Source organism: Pelobates fuscus, chromosome 3, assembly GCF_036172605.1.
Source record: "Pelobates fuscus isolate aPelFus1 chromosome 3, aPelFus1.pri, whole genome shotgun sequence".
NCBI classification, from domain to species: domain Eukaryota; kingdom Metazoa; phylum Chordata; class Amphibia; order Anura; family Pelobatidae; genus Pelobates; species Pelobates fuscus.
In genome coordinates, this window is record NC_086319.1 from 273,969,305 (window position 1) to 273,995,535 (window position 26,231).

Genomic DNA, 26,231 nt, shown 5'->3' on the forward strand with positions numbered 1-26,231 from the left:
TATAGCCGTCTACAATGATAGTGCAATAAAGAGGGGCTCACCCTCTAGGTGTACGAAAGGGGGTTTCTCTTAATTGAATGGGAGACGTGGTAGTCTCAGAATTATGGGGTTGATCCCCAGCTTAATTCCCCATCCGGGGTGATATTGAGGGGTTAACCTCGTAATTGTTGCCAAGGTGACGTATCTTCGAGGGGTTCACCCCAGTTACACGTCAAAGCTGTACCTCCGTGGTCCGCAATAAAACAGGTGTACACCACATGCGTGATAGTTCTGCATGGTGTGATTATGTATCTCCAGACAACATAAAGGATGTGGGAGATCCCTGTAGGGCATGTGCAGAACACCTGTGAGCCCCCAAATCTCCTCACCCCAGGTGGTGTGCCATGAGAACACCCACATATGGCAACTAATGTTATCAAAAAGGCATATTCTATATGGCTGTTAAGCCCAACATGGTCCCACATAGCTACACCTCAGTGTATGACAATTTCTGTTGTGTCAGCAAACATGTAACAGCCCAGCACGTATTGAATAACTTGTAGTAAGTACTTTGACTGTAGGTGAGAAATCAGCACTGCAGTCTCCAGTGGGATGGCACCGTGTATATGGCTGTGAAGCTCCATAAATTTCCACATAGCAATTACACCTCAGTGTATGTCAGTCTGTTGTCCGCAAACAGCATGTACCAGCCCAGCATGTATGTGTAATCACTTGTAGTAGGTACCTTAGCTGTGGATGAGTTTGGAGCCTCAGATACAGCTTGAAGGTAAGTTATTTAGTCCAGATTGCAGTAATACCAAACCGGAAGTAAAAAAGAAACGGGCAACATGAATCCCGCGGCACTCGCGAGATTCAAGATGGCTGGCGCGCGCGCGCAACGATTGGTGTGACCCGCGTTTCTGCAGGCCCGCCGCTCGCAGAAGAATCACGCCCACCACGCACACACCCTCAGCTAGCCCCAAAGAAATATAAACAGGCTGAAAAGAGCACGATGGCCGCGATCAGCATGAGGGGCAAGGGCCAGGACAGTCCTAGGAGCAAGGAGAGAAGGATCAGGCCTCAAAGAGTGTTGTGAAAAGCAGGTAAAAAGGGGAAACAAGTATTAGCAGAACGGTAGTGGGGACAAGCTAACAAGAACAGCAGGGTAAATACCTATATAATACAAATATAGTAACCTTTGTTTAAAGTGAAATAACACACAATGAAAGAATACAACCTATAAATCAGTTTACCTAATAATACAATCTTCAAACTGTACAAAGATATATCCGCTAATAAAGCAATCTTAAATACCAGTGATTCATTACCCAGAATACAGAATAAATCTGACAAGTAACCGTAAACAGTCACAAGGACAAAATACTCTAACCTGTACATGGCTGGAGCAGCAAAGAAAGAGGAAGTGATGTGTGACAGGTCCTTTTGTATAACATTGAAGTGTTTTTTGATTGGTTGTTCTCTTATGATCTGTGCTGTTATGTTTCAGTAAAGAGATTTATGCAAATATGAAGCCTCCTATGTGATAACATTTCTGCTATCATCTATGAGTTAATGCCATCACTAGGTGGTGCTGTTTGCTTACTTCTGACATTGCACAGGCTGCCCAGCTCCTGCAGTTTCTCTCTTAGACATATTCTTCTGTAGCTTTCAGTATACAGTATCAGACTTGCCAGAACACAGGAACCTTAACCTTCTGATATTGATGCAGAGTAGCCTAGAACTTTCAGAAAGCCTTAAATATACAAAGTAAAGTCTTTACAAGGAACAGTAGTGTGAATGTGAAAACAAATCCGTTTTGAATATTCCCTTATTTACAATGGGTAGGCTTGTAGTGGTGAGCTCTGGCAGTCCAGAAGTTGGAACACCCGGGGTATGGTTGCCTTGAGTACTGTTGAAGTGAGGGCCTGGCCACGCTAAACCTGCAGCGCTGGTGTTCCATGCATAAAAGTGAAGCAGAGTGTAGTGCATGTCTTTCCGTTGTAGAATGTCAGAGCAGAGTTGTGAGATGTACTGTCAGAAAGTAACATTTCCCTATATTTCTGCTACAGACTGATCATGTCAGAGGAGATGACCAACCTTGTCATTGTGCACTGGGGAGGCCTTATTCTGGACCTGACAGCCGGTTATCTGCTCTTCTTTGATGTCACTCGCCCCGCAGCCTTGTTTTTTGTCTCTTATTTCCACTGCATGAACTCACAGCTCTTCAGTATTGGTGAGAGATAAATGCATTTAGCCTCCAGCAATGTTTACACCTACTTCCCTCCTTATTAGTAAACTTAGCTGTCTGTCCTCCATGTTTTTGCACTGCACATGGATCCTTCAACCTTTAATACTTCCCACTGCATATGGAAACTCCATCCATGTCATACTGCACATGTAGGCATAGCACCTCCTTCTGAACATCCATGAGGGAGAAGAAACCATTCACTGTACATGTAACTCCCATTCCATAAAACATAAAACAGGATAAGCTATTGTTTGTTCTTATGTAGCACACTGCTCTTACAAAAAGTTATAATACTTTTAAATTATTTTATTTATTAATTATTAATTATTTAGTTCTTAATTCTGTCTCATTTCAGTCTGTAGGTAGTCCCTGTCCAAAACATTTCCACACCCGTATATTATCGTGTTATTTTCTCATTGTATTTGTTCATACTTCTGCCCTTCCCAACTGTGGGCCCACTTCCAATGTTATTGTTCAATGTCTTCTGTAAGCTGTTTTTACTACCAGCTGGTAGATATTTGCATCCATAAAATACTGACAGGTTTCCAACATCCAGGACCATGAAAAAAAGTCTGCCGCTGCAGATTCTATGCATGTCTTGGCATCCATCTATGTTGTCACATAAAAAAGCTGCGTTCTGTATATGCACACTTCAACGGTGATAGGTTTGAGTAGGACAGAGATAGAAACGTTGTACTAAGCTAAATACATAGAGGTGTGATGAGTCTCTGCATCCAAGTTGTTGCCCTAACTTATGAGGTTAAGTTTTGTAATGTAAATTATTAGTTTAAATGGCAATGTGAATTTAAATATTTATTTCCTTTTTTTTTTTTTGTATAGCACCAACTCACTAAAAAGCTCTCATTTCCTATTATTTTCTGTGGGAGAATAAACTTTTCAGCTGGGAATTACTACTACTCACTACTACCACTACTCACTAACTTTGGTGACATCTGTGTCCATATCTTTTGGAGTGTGTTTCCTGTGTGTATAAGATTAGGTCCCTCTGGTTAAACTTTTGTCCTTTGTGCTCTAGGCATGTTCTCTTACACCATGTTGGCCACAAGCCCATTGTTTTGCTATCCTGACTGGCCTCGTCGACTTGTGGCTAAGTCACCGTCCTGCCTGCACTGGCTTCTGCCCGCCACACAGCCCCCACAGGAGAGTGCGGCCTGTGTGTACCCAGGACGCAAAGGCAAATCACACTCCAGATTGCGCCATAAAATAGGAGCGGCCTTCACTGTGCTCTACATAATAGAACAGCTGTTCTTGCCGTATTCACATTTTATTACACAGGTACAAATGATTTTTGTTTTCCAAAATGGGTCAATCTAGTTTTGTTTTTTTGCTCAGGAAAGGAGGGTCTGATTCTGACATTACAGTAGAATATTCAAACATGGTATCCTCATTTCTAACATATAGAGACTTGTATTATGACTGAGGTGCGGCCATTGCTACAAAGGCTAATTTCTATACTGTTTATTTTATTCTGCCTTGTTCAATTGCATCATTCTTGTATTCGCCCCATGTATTAGAAGTTATCTTCAATTTAAGGGGCTTGCTTGTCATCTATTTTTGTGTGAACTGAATAGTTTTGTCTTTTTTTTTTCCTCAGGGTTACAATAACTGGACAAATGGCTTGTATGGTTACTCGTGGGATATGATGGTTCACTCCCGATCACACCAACATGTAAAAATAACCTATAAAGATGGAATAACTGGGGAAATTGGGTATCTTAATCCTGGGGTAAGTCTCCCTGCATGCAAGGCTCACACAATATCTGCGCCTGCGTCCTGATAAATATGAGACGGAATGCCAGACTTGTCAGAGAATCTTTAGATTAATATTTTGGAGCCGGTTTATATTGGCTCGAGCAAATGCGAGTGCAGCGACTGTGAAATTCAGAGTGTGATGTAACCCACTTCTTTCAAAAACACAGAGCAGTGTCATTGTATATTTTATGTTGTTATTTTTTTAGTTCTCCGATGATTAGGAGGGTAACTTTGTTTGCATTCAGAGTGCACTTTCACTTTTGTTTTAGTGTGATTTGTAGAAATTCTATGCTTGCAGCCTTGTTTTCAATCTCATAATATCTAGTTTCTGCTAACGTAAGTTGTCCACCCTCATTTCATCCTCTTCTAGTCCATCCTTTCTGGGCGACCTTGACTTTCCTTTCATGCATGTTTTGACATGTTGCACTGTGTATTCTTTATTCCAAGCCTCTAAGAATTGTTGACTGTGCATTATCAATCTATTAATTAAGCGATTGTATTTTTGAATTGAGGCAAAAACTAATTTAAAAAGGTGTGCTAGATTATTGCTGTTACATCTTTCATTGTTCTCCCTGGGAAAAACGTTAACCTGAGAGTGTATGGCCGAGGTTTTGTTTACAGTTAGAAAGCACTAGCAGAACCTGGTAGTTGTCTGCTGCCACTGTGTCCTCTCTTCCATCATGTGACTTTTATCCACACCCTGTATTCCTACCAGGTGTTTACCCAGACACGACGCTGGAAGGACCACGCAGATATGTTGAAGCAGTATTCTGTGTGTCTTCATGGTCTTTTGGGGGCGTATAACATTTCTGAGCCTGAGATCTACTTTGACGTGTGGGTTTCAATCAATGACCGGTTCCAGCAGAGGTGAGCAATAGTTGATTTGCATGACAGGGTGAGTGTTAGATCTGTCATTTTTGCAGTTAAATAATTGCCATACCACGTAGTATTAAAGCTAATATTCAGTCACTTCTGAAATTGGGACATATATTTCTTCTATGTAGATAATAATATCCAATAAATATTTGCTCCTATAATGTAGCTTATGATTGTGGTTATTTAAATAAAATATCCTTGCGTTCCACATATTTGCTTCTACACAATGACTGAACAATGCTTGCACAAATTTGTACCCGCTTTTAGGCTGTTTGACCCCACTGTGGACATTGTGAAAGCTGATTGGTCACCATTCCATAGAACACCTTGGTTGAAACCCCTTCTGGTTGACCTTTCACCTTGGAGGGCAAAATTCCAGGAGGTGGAGGACTCACTGGACAATCAGACAGATGTGGTCTTCATTGCAGATTTCCCAGGTATGAAATTATATCCTCTATGATAACATGTTTAGTTAACGGGACACTCTGCTGTCCAAATACAAAATAAATAAAACTCACTGTTTGTAGACCAACCCAAATGCCAACATACATTTATTTCCTTCTTTTTTTTTTTCTTTTTTTTTTAACTGAGTAATAGTAAAAACTGCTTGCAAAACCTGCAGTTCTCTTAACTGAAGCCTTTGCAAGCCCTCTCCTACTAACTCAGCCCAGACTTTCTGTGGCTGTCCAATCACAGACTTCCCAATGGAGCTCAGTGAGAAGTCTTTGCCAGCGGGGTTAAACAAGGTTAATTTATAAAACTGTCAATTTCTATTGAAACCTGTACTTTTTCAAAATGGAAAAAAAAAAAAAAGAGGACACACTCTCTACACACACAAAGTTTCTCAGCAAGATAAAGTGCTTTTAGGGGGCTGTCCCTATAAGAGGTATTTCGTTGAATGCATATAACTGGAATAGCAATCTTAGAAAATCATGCCAGTGATGGCTTCTATGGGATCATTTTGAGCAGAACATGGCAATTACAAATGTGCAAATTACAATTAAAAGTAATAATAAATTGGTTTAAATACAATATACATAGTATTTATTAATTATTAAGACGTTCTGCTGCTTGGGTTCAAGGACTCCCAATCAACCAGACCCAACCAATATATATAATTGTGTGTAAACATGTATTTAGCCAGCCTCTTTTGTTCAATTACACATACATATTTATTTAAACATACAAAATTTAGGTCTGTGCTCAAACTCACAGTACTCCTTGGCAGCACCAATGGCTACAGTAAGCATCAGCCCAAATACATAGAACAATACCATGAAGCTTCCTGTACATGATCCCAAATCCCTATGCACATTTAAATAACTGGAGTTTTTTTGTATCACACCAATGGCCATTAACATGTGAGCTCACCTGCTATGCCAAGGTGAGTCTTATACTAAAAATAATTACCTGCTGTTTTCAGCTAAAAGGTAAAATCCCCATTTCTGTCTCATTACCGATTTTCCCTTTTAGCTGAAAACAGCAAGGTTTTTTTGGGTTTTTTTTTTTAGTACCTTTTTGGAAATTGCATACAATTGCATAACTCTTCAATCACATACATAAGTCAGTCACATGCAAACACACATATACATAGTCACAACCAACTCATGCACAGACACACATAATTCCTATATTTCTAACGCATTCACTGTTACACTCCCCTTTGTCTATGGCGAGATGGGAGAGAAATGAATCCAATATCTAGTTCCTGCTGTCTAGTCTGTAGAATTGAGAGATCTGGATAACTGCGTACTATTCAGCTCGGCCTTCTCTCCCACTCTGTCAGCGTGCTCTCTTTAGACAGGCAGCATGTGCTGGGACATAATTTCCCATCCAAACACCCTCTACTATCTCACAATATGAGCATACTCCTGTTGAAGCTGGACATTCAGCAATTAGCACTCTGCCCAAAACATGTGTCTCACTTGCCAGTCTCTCTAGGTCTCTTCATCAACTAGGAGATTTATTAAAGAGCATGGTGACACTTGCAATGGAGCTGCAATTCAGGAATAGCAACTAGGTGTGGCCAGGTATGACCTGGTAAAGGTAAATGGAAGCCAGACTACATATTTTACAAACAATAGAAGGACCAGACATGTAGGTGAAATCTCAGCCACTTACCTGCCATGTATTGCATGGGGATTTCCAGCAAATATTAGTTATTCAGAGAAGCGTGTATATGATATATCAGCCACAAAGCCACATCTACTATTAGCCTCTGGTGTTGTATAACAAAAACTGAAGACACACACGTGTTGATGTAGAATTATTAAAAATCTTTATTGAACTTGTATTGAATTATTGTACTAACTCCATTTTAACTGCATACTGTGAATCCTCCATTTTGTCCTCCTAACCTGACTTCTTCAATCCTCCATTTTGTCCTCATAACCTAACTTGTTCATTTTAAAACTACATTACATGACAGAATTTCCCAGCACATCTAATACAATAGACAAAGACTGTATTCTCTATAAAGACATGATTAACTCAGGAACTGCTGACTTTACTGACTTTCCCCTAACTTGCAACATAGTATAATTTGAAGGCCACGAGAACACAGTAGTAATGAAATGTTCTATTCATAAGAGACCTTGCACCTGGACATGAGGCCCGATATCACTGACTGTGTAAAATGACGCTCAAGCCCCCCTTTCCACCGAGTAAACCTCATGCTGGGAAAGATGGCGCCTGAGCCTTCTGTCCACACCCTTGTCCAGAACAATACCACCTCCCGGTGGGAGGACACCTAGCTGGTCACTCAAATCCCTGAGCCAATTAATAATATTGATGGGTGGACACTGATATAGTCACATAACGTTTAATCCAATTAATGATGTTTATTTGTTATTATCTGATATTCAATGATGATGTCATTTTGCTTTTAAAAAGATCTACACAACTGTTTTCCAACCAGATTGTATTAAATTTTCTGAAGTGCTTTTAACCTGAACTCCATGTGTCAGTGTGAGCTTACTTCTGCGTATACGCAATTTAATCATCTCAGATTTGGACAGGAACAGATAGACATTTAAACATATTTGTTTATTTCTAAATTAATCTACATCAATTTGGCGCCCAACGTGGGGCATCGGGCTATGGCCTCTGGCCGGTGAGCCGTCCTAAGGAAGATGCTGTTGGACGGGGGAATCCTGGGGGTAGGAAGGGAGACTGATCACCTCCAAGTACACGGTAGAGACTTCTGCAGAGCCACCGGTATGTTCCGGCCCCTTTGATTGACCCGTCCACGTGTCTGTGACTGCTTCCCGGGAGGACATCAAAGACAGGTAATATCTTGCCCGGTGTCTCGTTACTCACTTGTTTACCTGCATTTTAGTCTATCTGTTGCCTGGGTGTGTTTGAATTGTTTGCCTGTTTCCCCATTTTGAGATAAAGGGGGGGTGGACCTGCAGGGGTTTTGCCTGGGGTTCTGTCTTGCTTGTTTTCCCCTTTTTGGGATAAAGGGGGGTGGACCTGAGGGGACTTGCCTGGGTCTTCAGTATATCTGTCTATCTGTTTGTATTTTACCCCTTTTGGGATAAAGGGGGGTGGACCTGAGGGGATTTGCCTGGGTCTTCTGTTGCCTGTTTTACCCCTTTTAGGAACCACGGTGCTGTGGTTGTAGGGAAAAAGGGGGGTTGACCTGTGGATGTGTTCCTGGGGGTCATCTTTTCCTGTTTAACTCTTTTAGGAGCCTCGTGGCTGGGGCTGTAGGGAAAAAGAGGTGTGTTGGATCTGTGGAGATTGTGTAGACTCATAGTTTCCTGGGGATCCTTCTTGTGTCACTTTGATAGCCTAGCTAGCTTCTCTGTGCACGTTACTCTGCTTGCAGAGTGGTGGTACCCTCCAGCTTTGAGCGCTGAGCTGGAGCCATTCCAATTTTTATTTGGTGGTGTGTGAATTCGGGCAGGCATTGCTGTCTTCATCACCACGGAGTAGTGGGACTTATAAAGTGGGTCTTTATAGGGGCACTACAAGAGTGAGGGTAGCGCAGACACTATTAGTGGGCTGCTGTGACGAGGGAGGCATATGGATTTCGGACCGGTGTTAGCTGTTATCCTTGGCCGCTGGTAGTAAGATACTACGGGATTGAGGGAGGTGACTTTGGAGTAAGCACACGAGTAAAGGAAAGGGATTATTGTTGATTTCATTTGAACTGTGATGCATGCACTATATTTCAATTGTACTGTTGTTTTGTTTGTGTAATTAGGAGTTATTTAAACTCCTGTGTCTGTCTCTAAGGATTTTTCCTTGCCTTTTCCCTTTTCTATACTTCCTATATTATTATTCTATCCTCTCCTATTTCTTTTGTGAGAGAAGTGATTGGTCACACACTTCTCACCTCGCTCCAATTAGTGACTAGTCTACGTTTTGGGAAGACGCACTTGGGGGGGACCCACCCCTCTCGAGTGTCAGTCCACCATTGTAGACACTGTTTAAAACCTTTTTCCCCTATATCTGGGACGCCTGTATAGGAGGGGAATGGAACAGGGTTAGAAAAGCCCAATAAGGGCTGACTAGCGCGTGTGATCTAGTTGAAGATAGAGATTGCTAAAGTGTGTAAAATTGCTGTGCCTTCATGTGGTAGATTACTGACAGAGAAGAAAGCAAGCTTACTGGTACAGAGTAGCAATGCTATTCAGCAGGAAGGTAGGGTTGAGGAAGAACTAGATCACAAAGGGTTAAGAATGTATGTATATTATAATAATTGTTTTTGTATTTTGTGTTAGCCATTACCCTGGTAGAGGGTGGGGGTTTTGTATTGAGTTTCACTGAAGAGTATTATTAAATGTTGTGTTTTTGTGTCTCTTTGCTTTTGCAATAATTGTAACGTAACTGTCTTTCCAGCGCTGACATGGTTAAAAAACTTCATGCTGGCTCTCTCCTTGCCTTCTGTGAGACGCGAGGGGGGAGAGGGAGGGGTGACATTCCTGGTTTTTCAGTTCTGCGTTCAGTAAAATTATTCAGAAACTAATAAGATTTAGCAATGGAACAAAGTATTTTCTCCAAGACTGTTGTATAAGATAAGGAGTCAGGGATGTAGCTCAGTGTTTATTACGAAGGTTAGGAAAGTGAATCTGATGCAGGAATAGAGAATTATTTGGACGAGTTAAAAATGTAAAGGCAAGTGTGATTTGTTGCATTGCTATGCAATGTGGATAGAGGGAATATGCAAAGTTGTTAAGCTAGATTGTGAAGAGGAAAAGTGATTAATGGCTGTAGGTATATTGTTTGCATTCCGTGAGTTTATTTATTTATTTTATTTATTTATTTATTTTCCGCCCGTGTATTGTGTCATGCTCATCCTATCTTAAAGACATGCTGTCTTCCTTAATTCCCATATATTATGAACAAAAAGGTTACGGTTACTAGGATTATCCTGCTATTAGTTTCCCTGTGTCAGGAAGGTGTCTGTGACAAGTATTGGTTAATATGTAGATAGGATATATATCCTATCGTTTCACGTATAAGTAACAAGTGTGTTTTAGCTTTGTGTACAAAGATTGATAACATGCTGAAAGAAGGGTTATCTTAAAGAACATTTACTAAAAGAAAGTTCTAATAAACCAAGATTTCTTGAACAAATGAATAAGCCAAGTTTAAAGACTGACTAACATAATTTTTGTTGTAAGCCCAGATATTTTATTATTGCATATGCGTAGGAATTGAGACTTTGGGCATTATAGTATATTAATTCTAGATCTGTTACTAGCAGCAAGTGCTTAGCCTTATGCCTATCCCACGCATGCTTAAAACACTTCTACTGAGTTAACCTCTACCACTCCAGTTGGAAGGCTATTCCATGCATCCACTACCCTCTCAGTAATGTAATACTTCCTGATATTATTTTTAAAACCTTGGTCCCTCTATTTTTGAGACTATGTCCTCTTGTTATGGTAGTTTTCCTTCTTTTAAATATAGTCTCCACTTTTTACTGTGTTGTTTTCCCTTTATGTATTTAAAATGCTTTTATCATATTTCCCCTGTCTCGTCCTTTCACCTAGCTATACCTGTTAAGATCCTTTAACCTTTCCTGGTGAATTTTATCCTGCAATCCATGAACCAGTTTAATAGCCCTTCTTTGAACTCTCTATAAGGTATCCATATCCTTCTGAAGATATGGTCTCCAGTACTGTATCCAGTACTCTAAGTGAGGTCCCACCAGTGTTCTGTACAATGGCATGAGCATTTCCCTCTTCCTACTGCTAATACCTCTCCCTATGCAACCAAGCATTCTACTAGCATTTTCCGCTGCTCTATTACATTGTACATTGTCATCAACAGCCAGAAACTGGAGAACAAGAAATGTGAATTAATGTATAGCCATTTATAAGCTTAACAAAATCTCCATTATCTTTTCCATTTATTTTGCAGAAGGCAATGTTATTTGTCTATTTTGTATGTTTTAAAAAATACATTATCAGTAAAGAGTAGAATAAATTTTATCCCATTTACGAGACATAAAATTGTGATAATGTATATTTGTGATATAAGTAGAAATTACATTTTGAGATGTTAGATATAAATTATTAAATTAAGAACGAGAGTCAGGGATAGCGTCTGTCTCCGCGGGCACAAGGCCCCGTGTGGAGAAGTGGTGGGCAAGCCATCATGGGCCACCCATGGGAGTGAAACGTTCGAGGCTTGTGGAGACAAGATGAGCATGTTAGCCTTTTATTATTTTTCTCTAGGGAAAGCATAGGGCCAGTTAATAGTTGTTGTACATGGGCTATTTGCAGCCTCCATTGCATTTCTACCTAGTCTTGATTCCTGATGTATCCTCCATTGCTACATCACCTGTTTGCTCCCTTACCTGCCCACCCCCGCTTATTCCTCTAACCAATCCATCCATTCCTCCCACCGATCCCTTCCCTTCATCTACAAGTCCCCCACTTTCCCCTACTGCCCCTCCCTCTACTCTACCTTCTCCTCCTCCTACTCCTTCTTCCTGCTCTTACTCCTCCCTCCTCTTCCTACTCCTCCCTCTACTCCACTTTCTCCTCCTACTCCTTCCTCTACTCCACCTTCTCCTCCTCCTACTCCTTCTTCCTGCTCTTACTCCTCCCTCCTCTTCCTACTCCTCCCTCTACTCCACTTTCTCCTCCTACTCCTTCCTCTACTCCACCTTCTCCTCCTCCTACTCCTTCTTCCTGCTCTTACTCCTCCCTCCTCTTCCTACTCCTCCCTCTACTCCACTTTCTCCTCCTACTCCACCTTCTCCTCCTCCTACTTCTTCTTCCTGCTCTTACTCCTCCCTCCTCTTCCTACTCCTCCCTCTACTCCACTTTCTCCTCCTACTCCTCCCTCTACTCCACTTTCTCCTCCTACTCCTCCCTCTACTCCACTTTCTCCTCCTACTCCTCCCTCTACTCCACCTTCTCCTCCTCCTACTCCTTCTTCCTGCTCTTACTCCTCCCTCCTCTTCCTACTCCTCCCTCTACTCCACTTTCTCCTCCTACTCCTTCCTCTACTCCACCTTCTCCTCTTTCCTCCTCCTTCTCCTCTACCCCCCCCCACCCCTTCCTCCTGCTCTTACTCCTCCCTCCTCTTCCTACTCCTCCCTCTATTTCTCCTTCTCCTCCTCCTACTCCTCCCTCTACTCCACTTTCTCCTTCTACTCCACCTTCTCCTCTCTCCTCCTACTTCTCCTCTATTCCTCCTTCTCCTCCTCCTACTCCTCCCTCTACTCCGCCTTCTCCTCCTCCTACTCCACCTTCTTCCCTCTCACTCTATCCACTACTCATTCTTCCATCTCCCCACCACCATATCTATATCCTTTATATGCTTCCTCCCTTCTTATTCCTTACCAATTTCCTCCACTCATAGACAACTCTGCCTCTACCTGACAACATTATATTTTGAAGAAAAGTTGCTCTGGCCACTCTTCCGCCACTTCCCAGGGGGGAATACCACACTGAAAGAACTGTTTTGGGCACTCTCAAGGAAATAGTGCGGCCCTGACCCAGATTCCCATGGAAGTAAGGGAGGTGGCTGTCCCTCATGTTTTTTCTTCACTAAGTCCCCAGAAATCTCATGAAAGGAACTTGACTCATTAGAACAAAACATGAACATTCAATTTACAAATCTCTACAGAGGGGGGTCAGCAAGAGAACTGTGAATAGAAAGACAAAGTAGCTTTACCAGATCCTGACTCCACTCTGTTTGCGGATAAAGAGGAAAGGTACCATACTGGATTTGCTGTTGCTACAGAAGATCAGGTACGTCAAGCACCTTCACTTTCCTCACTCACATCTGCTCAAGATGCTGAATTGACAGCCTTCTCAGTGGCATACAAAATGCCTGAAGGAAGACATGCCAATATCTACACTGACTCAAGACATGCCCTGGGTGCAGCACTCAGCTGCCCAAAAGCTGCCAACCAAGCCACAAGTGCACCAAGGGAAGTGGACAGAAGGGTGTCCGCTAAAGAAACTTCTATACTCACCATGTAGATCCTACCTACAGATCTCAAGCTTCTGAAAGAATGACAAGCAGCTGCTGACCCTGAAGAAATACAAAGCTGGAAAAACAGAAAGGGGCAACCCTTGAAGACGGGCTGTACTCCAACGCTCTTAAGCTCTGTTTACCCAAAAACATGTACTGGGCAGTGAGCCCATGGAACTTTATACCTATCCAAGACCCTCATGAACTCTTTGATCTCTAAATACTCTAAAGCACCTAGAATTACTCCTCTAATCACCAGTCACTGCCGATCCTGTGTTATTTGTGCCAAGGACAGCTCAGGCAGAAGAGGAGGAGAATCCTAAGCACCTAGCTAACTCTCAATATCCCTTTCAAGAATCCAGATGACAAAGAGCTACTGGGTCAAATATGCACTAGTTATCATAGACATTTTGTCAGGATGGCCAGAAGCCTAGCCGGTCATCAATGTGACATCCAAGACCATATACCCAGTAGTGCATTGTGAAAGTTGCAGAGATCACTCAGTGGATTCATTGTTCCAGATTCAAGACTCTCTCTGCAACATGAGAAGTGACATTTGTTGATTTTGACACACTTTTGACTCTAAAGAAAAAAATGACTTGTTAAATAAAAAGATACCAGCAAGTAGGTGTTTGATGGCCATAATAATGCCTGACCACCTGCCATCAATGGAAAGCCGAGGACCCCAAAAGGAGACCTCGTGAAGCTAAAGAGATCCAAACGCCAAGCTCCCTCAGGATTATTTGCCCATCCTGAGTTTGTGGTGATATTAATATTGACTAAATGATCCGAGTCCACCTACGCTGATGTAGCGTGGGACAGGTTTAATACTACAATGCATAAGCAAATGCGCCCTAGCCAAGGTTATTATGTCCATACACATAATACATGACAAGGTACTCTTGACACACCACATTCATGCTTCAGAACATAAAAAGGAGCACCCCTCTAAAGGGAAAGTTTGATATATATATATATATATATATATATATATATATATATATATATATAGATGCCATAGGTGTGCCAAGGGGGGTACCAGATGATTTTGCAGTAAAGGGAAAGTTTGAGTCCATTTTCCCAACCGTCACTGCTAATAATAATAATAATATTTTGATTTGCATTTATTATATCTATTGCAACCAACAACGTTTACCTGTCACCATGACTTGTTGTGCCTATATTCCAGATAACACAGGTCCATATGGTAATGTAAGCTTGTCTATTTATGATGTCCCTCTGAAGAACTAAGAAGACTTTAAGAACCGTTACTTCATAGGGTTTTGTGCCTTTGGGCTAACCTGTCTTCTGAAACTAACTAATAAAGTTTATCTCTTAGAATATTAACATTTCATAGGGGGGACTGATGTAGAATTATTAAAAATCTTTATTGAACTTGTATTGAATTATTGTACTAACTCCATTTTAACTGCATACTGTGAATCCTCCATTTTGTCCTCCTAACCTGACTTCTTCAATCCTCCATTTTGTCCTCATAACCTAACTTGTTCATTTTAAAACTACATTACATGACAGAATTTCCCAGCACATCTAATACAATAGACAAAGACTGTATTCTCTATAAAGACATGATTAACTCAGGAACTGCTGACTTTACTGACTTTCCCCTAACTTGCAACATAGTATAATTTGAAGGCCACGAGAACACAGTAGTAATGAAATGTTCTATTCATAAGAGACCTTGCACCTGGACATGAGGCCCGATATCACTGACTGTGTAAAATGACGCTCAAGCCCCCCTTTCCACCGAGTAAACCTCATGCTGGGAAAGATGGCGCCTGAGCCTTCTGTCCACACCCTTGTCCAGAACAATACCACCTCCCGGTGGGAGGACACCTAGCTGGTCACTCAAATCCCTGAGCCAATTAATAATATTGATGGGTGGACACTGATATAGTCACATAACGTTTAATCCAATTAATGATGTTTATTTGTTATTATCTGATATTCAATGATGATGTCATTTTGCTTTTAAAAAGATCTACACAACTGTTTTCCAACCAGATTGTATTAAATTTTCTGAAGTGCTTTTAACCTGAACTCCATGTGTCAGTGTGAGCTTACTTCTGCGTATACGCAATTTAATCATCTCAGATTTGGACAGGAACAGATAGACATTTAAACATATTTGTTTATTTCTAAATTAATCTACATCAGTGTAAATATGTATTATTTTTGTTTTTTTGTTTTTTTGTTCTCTTTTTCTTTTTTTGTTCCTATCAGGCCTGTACCTAGAGAATTTTGTTAGTGAAGACTTGGGCAACACCAGCATACAGGTTCTTCAAGGAGAGGTCAATGTGGAGATTGTGAAGGATGCAAAAAACTTTACACTGAAAGAAGGAGAGCGAATGCAGGTAACATATAGCCTGAGTGCAAAATGAGTCAAGAGAGAACAACTCGCATAGTCATTCTTCTGTGTAAAGGCCCCTTTTGGGTACCTCATACACAACTGCATATTACATTCCTGACTGCCAATGTTTTAAGCATTGTTGTAGAGCAGTAACTAATTTGACCACAGGGTGGCTCTTAGCATTAGTAAGGCTTTAAACAATGCATTATCGGAAAAGCGAGAGGGGAAAATTCATATTTAAAATAAATGGAATGCAATTCAGTAATTCTCATATCCATTAACCAATCAAAGCCAGGAGTGAATACGTTCCAACATTTGGCCCTAATCATTCTCAGACAGTAGTAAAGCATGCCAAACCATAGCCTGACGTAATTTTGTTTTTAAATACAGTCCCTGAACGTTCTCTATATGGACATATTTTGAAAGGCAGTCAGTTGTTTGACATGGGCACCAAATCTTGACTTTTCCTATAGTAGCTGCATGAGGGGAAAAAAGTATGCACTACTGGGGCTAAACACACGCTATTAGAGCTGCCTAATTTAGAAAACTATTTGTGAAATTGTGTATAGTTTTAGAATTCTTTAGATCTTTTCCGATTATATCCCCTCATTATTCTGTGTTCAGCAAATTATCCAAGATAAGGTTACAAATGCACAGAATGCTGAACATGCCATATCACATGTCACCGTGTTATGCATATCAAGTCATTGTGAAAGATACAGAGAAAATGAGAGAACATTACTCTGCTCTGCTTTTGAAAGAGTACTAAGCTTACTTCTTTTGTCGTTTTATACAGCATATCTCCATATCTCCCCCCCCCCCCTTTTTTTTTTTTTTTTTTTTTTTTTGCTGAACACTTTTATCTATTTTGCTTAAAAATGTCATGGCAATGAAATATCAAGCTTGTACTGTTATTTTCTATTACTACAGTGCAGCTGTGGGCAACCTTTAGCACTCCAGATGTTGTGTGCTACATCCCCCTGATGCTTAACAGCATTATGGCAGTAAGGGCATTATGGGTGATGTAGTCCACATTTTGAGTGCCGAAAGTTTCCTATCCCTGCTGTATTACATTACCCACACTCCATAGTTTGGTTCTGTTAAGTACTACATTTCATTCTCTGAGATCTGTAAAGAACTTATACATTTCTGGCTATTTTTTCCCCCCCGATTATTCTGTCAGCTCCCGGCTGGTGAGTACCACAAAGTTTTTACCGTGTCTCCAGGACCCTCGTGTTATATGTACATTTATGTTAACACTACAGCCGTGACATTGGAACAGAAGCTCACTCGCCTGCGAGAACTAAAGGAGAAGGTGGAGAACGGAAGTGGTAAGAGTACCAGACGTAACAGTAGGGTGGGTTTCATGTTGGTCAATGTAAACCATGAGGAACAAGTTCTCCTCAAGCCTAATGCAGTGAAGACCAATATATACAATTCATACAACAGACTTTTAAAGGATGTAATAATTACTAATGTGGATTAAAAAGGATTTATAATTTAAAACACACTTAGTTTATCCTTAGGCTACATGTCCTTTGGAAAGTCTTTAATGATCTGCTTTGCGGTAACCTTTTAATCCTGATTGTATCCTTTCAGAGACCTCTCCACTGCCTCCAGAGTTGCAGCCTCTTCTATCTGGAACAGTAGATGATGTCAGTTCTGCTGATCCTCTAGTTGTCGCTTACTTACGCAGGGAGATGCGAGTGGCAGAGGCTGAGAGGAGGCGCAACGCAACAATAATACAGAGATTTGAGCGTTTTGTCAACAAGAAATACTACATGATGAGACGGAGGTAAGCGCAGAACTTTTATAGACACCGTTTAAAGACTGTTATGCAGCCACCATAGGAAAAAAAAAAAATTTTGGTGCCAATGTCAAACAATTGACTGCCTTTCAAAATAGGTCCATGAATCAGAACGTTTAGGGACTTTACTTAAAAACAAATTATGTCCGGCTATGGTTTGGCATTTAATACTACCTGTTGCTGATAGAATGTTAAGGCCAAACATTGGAAAGTTTCCACTCCTGGCTTTGATTGGTTATTCAATATCAGAATTAATGAATTGCATTCTAAAAATCAAGTTACTTATACATTGTGTATTTAATTTCATTAAACATAAAATTATAATTGTGTAATATAATTAAAGAGAAACTCTAAAGTATTAGATTCAATGGCCCAATGTTAAAATAAAAAATATTAATTTGCCTTCTATCCATCTCCGCACTGGTCTTCCTGCAGCCACCATTTCCTCAGAAAAGGCAGTGGCTACACATGAGTTACTGTAGGGACAGTCTATATGCACCAAAACCACTACATTAAGCTGTAGAGCTTCTAGGGTATCCTGTTTATAATGGTAGTAGTCATAAGAAGTTTTGGTTGCACACCTTTTGTAAAAGTTTATTATCAATAATTTTCAAATTATCTTAAATCAAATAAGACACAGCGAAAAGGTTACAGTGGCTATGGTGTTTGAAGTGTTCCTTTAAGAAAACCGACTGAACAGAACTTATGAAGGAAATTATGGGGGAGAACAAAAAGATGCCCAACAAAGTAGATTGAGAGAAAAAAAGGAAAATATTGTTATATAACCATTACAACAAATGTATATTTGGTATAAGAATAAGAGGAGTCATAAAGTGTCAAAATTGTGCAATTGCGGAAATTTGCGAAATTGGTGCAGTTATAAGCCCACCCGCTCTGTAATAGATGTTATAGGTGGAAAGTTATATCTTTATTTGACCATACATGGCATGTACTCATATGTAAAATGTTTCATCTTTCATCTCAAAATCTGGCGTTATAACACATGGGCTTCATAGAAGAATAATACATCTTTGGGTTTGCTCATATAAAATAAGAATGAGGAATTGATTGTATATGAAAGTCAGTTAAAAATGAAATATACTTAGAATATATATATACATACACACATATACACACACACACACACTTTAAATTCTTTATTTTTCTTGTGCATAGAATAACAGATAAGCTTGTAAAGCCACAACAGCGATGACAAGCAGTTCAACAGCGTACAATGTCATGGCAAATAAAACCGCACATTTTATATTTATGAGTGGGAGCAGGCTAGGGGTACAAACTAAACTATAGTAGTGTAGCCAGTCTACGTATGCATGCTTAAGTAATAGTTGTATGATCAGAGAGTACACTAAGTGTATTTTAATATTAATATATATTTTAATTTCAAAATACACGTAGAATGATTGATTAAATATATAAATAATAAAAAAAATAAAAAAAATGTAAATACGTAAAAAAATAAATAATATGTTATTTGTTCTAACTGTATTGTGATATTAATATATATTGATATCAAAATACACGTAGAACGAAATAATATATATACGGTATCTATATACATAAGTATATTCGTATATATCACTATATATATATATATATATATATACCTATATATAAATAAAAATGATTTTTAAAAAAAATTATATATGTGTGTATGTGTGTATGTATGTGTGTGTGTGTGTATATGTATATATATATATATATGTGTGTGTGTGTGTGTATATGTGTATATATATATATGTGTGTGTATGTATATATATGTATATATATATATATATATATATTCTACGTATATTTATGTAATATTTTTACATAATTAGGTAATTTTATTAATGACAATTTGCGGAACCTGCTTGACAACCCGGGCCGAAAGTATAGGGAATTTAATTTGCTAGCACTATATTTAACCCTATAACTTTCCAAGACACCATAAAAACTGGACATGGGGGGTACTGTTTTACTCGGGAGACTTCGCTGAACACAAATATTAGTGTTTTAAAACAGTAAAATGTATTACAACGATGATATCGTCAGTGAAAGTGACATTTTTTGCATTTTTCACACACAAACGGCACTTACACTGACGATATTATTGCTTTGATATTTTTTACTGTTTGAAACACAAATATTTGTTTTCAGTGAAGTCTCCTGAGTAAACCAGTACCCCTCGTGTACAGGTTTTAAGGTTTTTTCAAAAGTTATAGAGTCAAATATAAGGCTTGCGTTTCAGTTTTTTCAAATTCACAATTAAATTCACCAGATTGGTTACATTGCCTTTGTGACCGCATGGTAGCCCAAGAATGAAAATTACCCCCATGATGGCATACCATTTGCAATAGTAGACAACCCAAGGTATTGCAAACGGGGTATGTCCAGTCTTTTTTAGTAGCCACTTAGTCACAAACACTGGCCAAAATTGGTGTTCAAATTAGTTTTTTCCATTTTTCACACACAAACAAATATTAACGCTAACTTTGCCTAGTGTTTGTGACCAAGTGGCCAGGGACGTATTTGCCACGAGGCAAACAAGGCATTTGCCTTGGGCGGCAATTTCCAGGGGGCGGCAAAAAAAGCCTCCCCAAATACCCAGGCAAATACCTGGTTTGCCTCGATTTATGGGAGCCCAAGAGGTGGCCAGTTGGCCACCTTTGGGCTACCCATGGGCAGACGGGCAGTGGTTTCCTGGTCGGGCGGCGAGGGAGCACTATTGCCTGAGCCTTCTGCTACCTCGCGCGACCCACAATGATGCTGGGAGCCGGAATATGACGTCATATTCCGGATTCCGGCATTACTCTGTGGCGAGCGAGGGAGCTGAGCAGAGCGCTCAGAGGAAAGTGCTCCCTCGCTGAAAGTGCTCCCAGGTGAGAAATCCACCCAGCTATCCCAAAAGTAGGGAGGCTGGGTGGATTTCAATTTAAAAAATATATATTAATAATAGTTAGTGGAGGAAATGTGAGTGAGTGTGTGTCGGTGAATGTGAGTGTGTGCGTCTGTCAGTGAGTGTGTGTCCGAGTAGTGTATGTCTGTCTATCAGTGTGTCAAATCAGTGAGTGTGTGTATGTCATTGTTTGTCAGTGTATATGAGAGTGTGGGTCAATGAGTGTATGCATCTATCAGTGAGTGAGCGTCTGTCAGTCAAAGTGCGGCCTTGACAGGAAGGGGTGGGCAAAATTTTAATTAGTGGGAGGGTGCCCGAGCACCGTCCTGCCTAGGGCAGCACAAATCCTAAATACACCACTGCATGTGGCTACTGAAAAAAGACTGGACATACCCCATTTGCAATACCTTGGGTTGTCTACTTTTGCAAATGTTATGCCATCATGGGGGTAATTCTCATTCCTGGGCTACCACACTGTCTCAAAGGCAACGTAACCAATCTGGCGAATTTCAATGTGAAAAAATAGAAAAATGTAACATGCTATATTTGACCCTGTAACTTCCCAAAACACCATAAATCCTGTACATAGGGGGTACTGTTTTACACGAGACATCACTGAATACAAATATTGTATTGCAGTAAAAGCAAACGGTATTATGACCGTCACAGTTAAAATGACAGTTAAAATTAAATCTTATTTTCTCCCTTTTTAACATTTTATATTAAATTATGTTTCATAGCTAAATATTTGGTGTTAAATGAAAGCCCTATTTCCCCTGAACAAAATTATTTATAATAAGTGTGGGTGCTCATAATAAGAAAGAGGCGAATTACGGTTGGACAGACATATAGCTCAAATACCAGGTTTTAAGTTTTTTGTTTTGATCACAACGTTTACATTTGGCTCAGTCCTTAAGGGGTTAAAGGAATACTCCAAGCACCATACTTTTTACGTAAATTATGTAGTGCAAAAGATAGTTATGCTTCCCTGCCATACATAAGTATTGTATCCTCACTAACGTTTACAGATCGAGTCAAGTCTTTCTGTGCACATTTTGACTAGCTTCAAACATGAAACCACATAAATAGGGGTAAATTATAGCAAACTTTTTTTCTGTGTTTCACAGTAGATTCATTAAAATGGTTTCTTGTGATTTATATGAATGCCATCAGACATGTTATTGCTAACCACTCCTAAACAAAACAATGCTTAAGATATAGATCTCATATAAAATGAATGCCTAACGTTTTATTGGGTAAAGTTCAAATAGTGCTCAACTGATTTTAAACAAAATTAAATCTTTTGTATATAGAAGCACTCTAAGAAATAAATATATTTTTTTCTGTTTGAAATTGATTTTGAATGTTCAATTTCCATGATCACATGGCCTCATTGCATTTTACATGTAGTGAGTAAAAACCAAATGCAATGTTCATATTAAATGGACACTATAGTCACCCAGACCACTTTAGCTCAATGAAGTGGTCTGGGTTCCAGGTCCCTCAGGTTTTAACCCTTCAGATGCAAACATAGCAGTTTCAGAGAAACTGCTATGTGTACATTTGAGGTTAATCCAGCCTCTAGTGGCTGTCTTCCAGACAGCCACTAGAGGCGCATCTGCAACGCACCTCCATCACGCAGAGCGTCCATAGGAAAGCATTGTGAAATGCGCCTTCGGCTCCGCTGACGTCGGCGGGGGAGGAGAGGTCACCAGCGCCGAGGGAGCCCGGTGCTGGATTAAGGTAAGTGGCTGAAGGGGTTTTAACCCCTTCAGCACCACGGGAGGGTCACCCTCAGGGCACTATAGTGTCAGGAAAACCGCTTTGTTTTCCTGACACTATAGTGATCCTTTAATATGGATTTTCTATTTGCTTCTGGGATTGTATAGAGAGCCTTTAAACGTGACTTCAGGAGTCCAACTTCAGGGCAATAAATAAAATAACACTCCGAACAGTACTGATTCCTGGAACAGCAAGACAGGTGGGGACTATTTAAAGCATTTACATTTTTTTTTTCTTCTTCTTCAGTCAGCTGTTTTAGAACTGAGATACTACCCATGTGTAATATTACCCCTTGTGTGTTGAAAACACTCTATATTTTTTAAAGGAAGATGTGCAATGTGTATTTGCGTGTGACTAGGGAATTAGAATGTCAATAAACAAATAACAAAACAGCTGTAAGTTCAGAGAGATGTGAAAAAACAGCAATTTGACACTAGCAGCATTATTCACTGAAGTGTGAATTGCCAGGAGTTCATACTGAATTTCCATTTGTAGTCCAAAATAGCTAATTTCAGTTATTTAGAAGTTTAACTACATAGTGCCATAAAGGTAAATGCATACATAATTCTGTTAGGGATTCCAAATTAGCTGGAAAAGCATTTTCTAAGCAGATACCAAACTGTACGAAGAATATTATAGAGCAGTGATAGACAGCCGTGAGTACTGTTGTAGACTATACAGTTGCAAGAAAAAGTATGTGAACCCTTTGGAATGATATGGATTTCTGCACAAATTGGCCATAAAATGTGATCTGATCATCATCTAAGTCACAACAATAGACAATCCTAATCTGCTTAAATTAATAACAAACACAGAATGAAATGTTGCCATGTTTTTATTGAACACACCATGTAAACATTCACAGTGCAGGTGGAAAAAGTATGTGAACCCTTGGATTTAATAACTGGTTGAACCTCCTTTGGCAACAATAACTTCAACCAAATGTTTCCTGTAGTTGCAGATCAGACGTGCACTCCTCTTTACAGAACTGTTTCAGTTCAGCAATATTCTTGGGATGTCTGGTGTGAATCGCTTTCTTGAGGTCATGCCACAGCATCTCAATCGGGTTGAGGTTAGGACTCTGACTGGGCCACTTCAGAAGGTGTATTTTCTTCTGTTTAAGCCATTCTGTTGTTGATTTACTTCTATGCTTTGGGTCATTGTCCTGTTGCAACACCCATCTTCTGTTGAACTTCAGCTGGTAGACAGATGGCCTTAAGTTCTCCTGCAAAATGTCTTGATAAACTTGGGAATTAATTTTTCCTTCGATGATAGCAATCCGTCCAGGCCCTGACGCAGCAAAGCACCCCCAAACCATGATGCCCCCACCACCATACTTCACAGTTGGGATGAGGTTTTGATGTTGGTGTGCTGTGCATCTTTTTCGCCACACATAGTGTTGTGTGTTTCTTCCAAACAACTCAACTTTGGTTTCATCTGTCCACAGAATATTTTGCCAGTACTGCTGTGGAACATCCAGGTGCTCTTGTGCAAACTGTAAATGTGCAGCAATGTTTTGTTTGGACAGCAGTGGCTTCCTCTGTGGTATCCTCCCATGAAATCCATTTTTGTTAAGTGTTTTACGTATTGCAGATTCGCTAACAGGGATGTTAGCATTTGCCAGTGACTTTTGTAAATCTTTAGCTGACACTCTAGGATTCTTCTTCACCTCATTGAGCAGTCTGCGCTGTGCTCTTGCAGTCATCTTTACAGGACGGCCACTCCTAGGGAGAGTAGCAGAAGTGCTGAACTTTCTCCATTTATAGACAATTTGCCTTACCGTGGACTGATGAACAGCAAGGCTTTTGGAGATACTTTTATAACCCTTTCCAGCTTTATGCAAGTCAACAATTCTTAATCGTAGGTCTTCTGAGAGCTCTTTTGTGCGAGGCATCATTCGCATCAGGCAATGCTTCTTGTGAAAAGCAAACCCAGAACTGGTGTGTGTTTTTTATAGGGCAGGGCAGCTGTAACCAACACCTCCAAACTCATCTCATTGATTGGACTCCAGTTGGCTGACATCTCACTCCAATTAGCTCTTGGAGATGTCATTAGTCTAGGGGTTCACATACTTTTTCCACCTGCACTGTGAACGTTTACATGGTGTGTTCAATAAAAACATGGCAACATTTCATTCTTTGTGTGTTATTAGTTTAAGCAGACTGTGATTGTCTATTGTGACTTTGATGATCAGATCACATTTTATGACCAATTTGTGCAGAAATCTATATCATTCCAAAGGGTTCACATACTTTTTCTTGCAACTGTATCTCCCCTGATGCTTTGCTAGCATTATGGCCATGAGAGCATTATGGGAGATGTGGTCCACAAAACCTGGAGTGCCAAAGTTGCCTATCCCTTTTATAGAGCAGTCATGCCCCTTTAGACATGTAAGTGCCACAGAGAGATGTATTTGTACTTAACTCCTCTGTACACCTCACCCAGTAAAGTATTTTATAGTGTTTACTGGAGTAAAGAAATGCAGATCTGTCATTTTGAGCTCATTATCAATTATTTAAAAGCTTGCTTTTGTCACTCAATACAATTCTTATGTTCCAAAGCTTGTAGTTTACTAAACTGAATTATAATGGACTGAAAATAATTTTAGCTAAAATAACTAACCCCCCCCTCCCAACTCAGCTTTAAAATTTAGTTTGGGTGGGATTTCAAAGTTAAGTAAATACTCTTTTTTTTTTTTTTTTTTTTTTTTTAGTTTTTATTCTAACCTACAAAATGCCTATCCTAAATCAGACCAAATGACATAGGGAGCCTGTTCTTTGTCCTCTTGCCGTAATCAGATGATACGATTGACTTTTATGAAGTCACATGGTAATGTGATTCTCTTGAGTGCTGCCAGAAAGCTGACCTTGAGTAATCTATGTCTCGATTACAGTGACTCACTGGTGGGTACTACAAATTTGAAACATGGGGGATGGTTGCACTCACCTGAACATGCTTAAATGGGGTGCTGCTGGGGGCCATATTATACAATAAACAATACACAAGATCCAGCGCACTCTCCTATCTACTAAACAGCAACTTCAATGTTGACAGATTTTATTAGTTTTTAAAAACACCTAATCTAGGCAAAAAATAATAATGGGGATTTAGTTACATTTTATGATCATACATTGCATAAGCCTGCCACAACGTCAATGTACCCCATCTTTGGCAGGTCCTACTCTCACAGTCTAATGTCTGCTCTTATGAGATTAACCCACTTACTTGGGGGAAAAATCCATCTGAGGCTCTCTGCAGTACAATGCTAAATAGGGACCTGAGATGAGGCACCTGTAACAGGGAGGGGTGCAAAACCAAGGAGTTGGCTAGACTCCCAAATATATATATATATATATATATATATATATATATATATATATATGAAACATGGGGGATGGTTGCACTCACCTGAACATGCTTAAATGGGGTGCTGCTGGGGGCCATATAATGTAACTAAATCCCCATTATTTTTTTTGCCTAGATTAGGTGTTTTTAAAAACTAATAAAATCTGTCAACATTGAAGTTGCTGTTTAGTAGATAGGAGAGTGAGCTGGTACTACACATTTGTTCAGTATATAATTGGAATTTTATAACATGACAGGAGGCTTCATATTTGCTTAAGTCTCTCTTTACTAGAACTCCACAGCAACAAAACACCAGAGAGTAAACAACCAATCATATTTTTGTATATGTATGATCATTGTCTGTTTTGTTTAATTCCTTGAGGACTGTTTTTTCCCTTAGGGGATATTTTTTTCTAACCCTTTTCTCCTCTACTGGGATTCTTTTATTTCTCCCTTTGGGGCGCTATCCCCTTAACTGTCCCCTCTCTGTTTTTTCCTGTTTGTGCTTCGGGTATTGTGCTGCTCGGGGGTTTTGAGAGGCCGTCCGTTTGCTGCCTCCTCCGATCCCCCCCGAGCCCTCGGGACCGCGAAGTACGTCTCCACCGGTCCCGTGTCTATTTTTTCCTCTGCCTCCGGTCGCGGGCTGCTTGCCACGCGAGCGCTCCTCCCGACGACCAGAGCTTTCCTACACGTGGCCGCCGGTCGCGGC

The 26,231-nt window shown here is 40.1% G+C and overlaps 1 protein-coding gene across 2 annotated transcripts in view; it reads left to right on the forward strand.

Moving 5' to 3' along the window:
- Positions 1-26,231, forward strand: part of GGCX (gamma-glutamyl carboxylase) — a 51,675-nt gene that overhangs the window by 17,141 nt on the left and 8,303 nt on the right. The window contains exons 7-14 of one of the 2 annotated variants that reach the window (XM_063448581.1): positions 2,049-2,212; positions 3,264-3,523; positions 3,843-3,974; positions 4,716-4,867; positions 5,144-5,313; positions 15,566-15,696; positions 16,876-17,023; positions 17,292-17,487. In XM_063448581.1, the coding sequence (XP_063304651.1) occupies positions 2,049-2,212; positions 3,264-3,523; positions 3,843-3,974; positions 4,716-4,867; positions 5,144-5,313; positions 15,566-15,696; positions 16,876-17,023; positions 17,292-17,487 (1,353 nt within the window). The remainder of the gene's footprint in view (positions 1-2,048; positions 2,213-3,263; positions 3,524-3,842; positions 3,975-4,715; positions 4,868-5,143; positions 5,314-15,565; positions 15,697-16,875; positions 17,024-17,291; positions 17,488-26,231) is intronic. The other variant, XM_063448582.1, reaches the window with a different exon arrangement.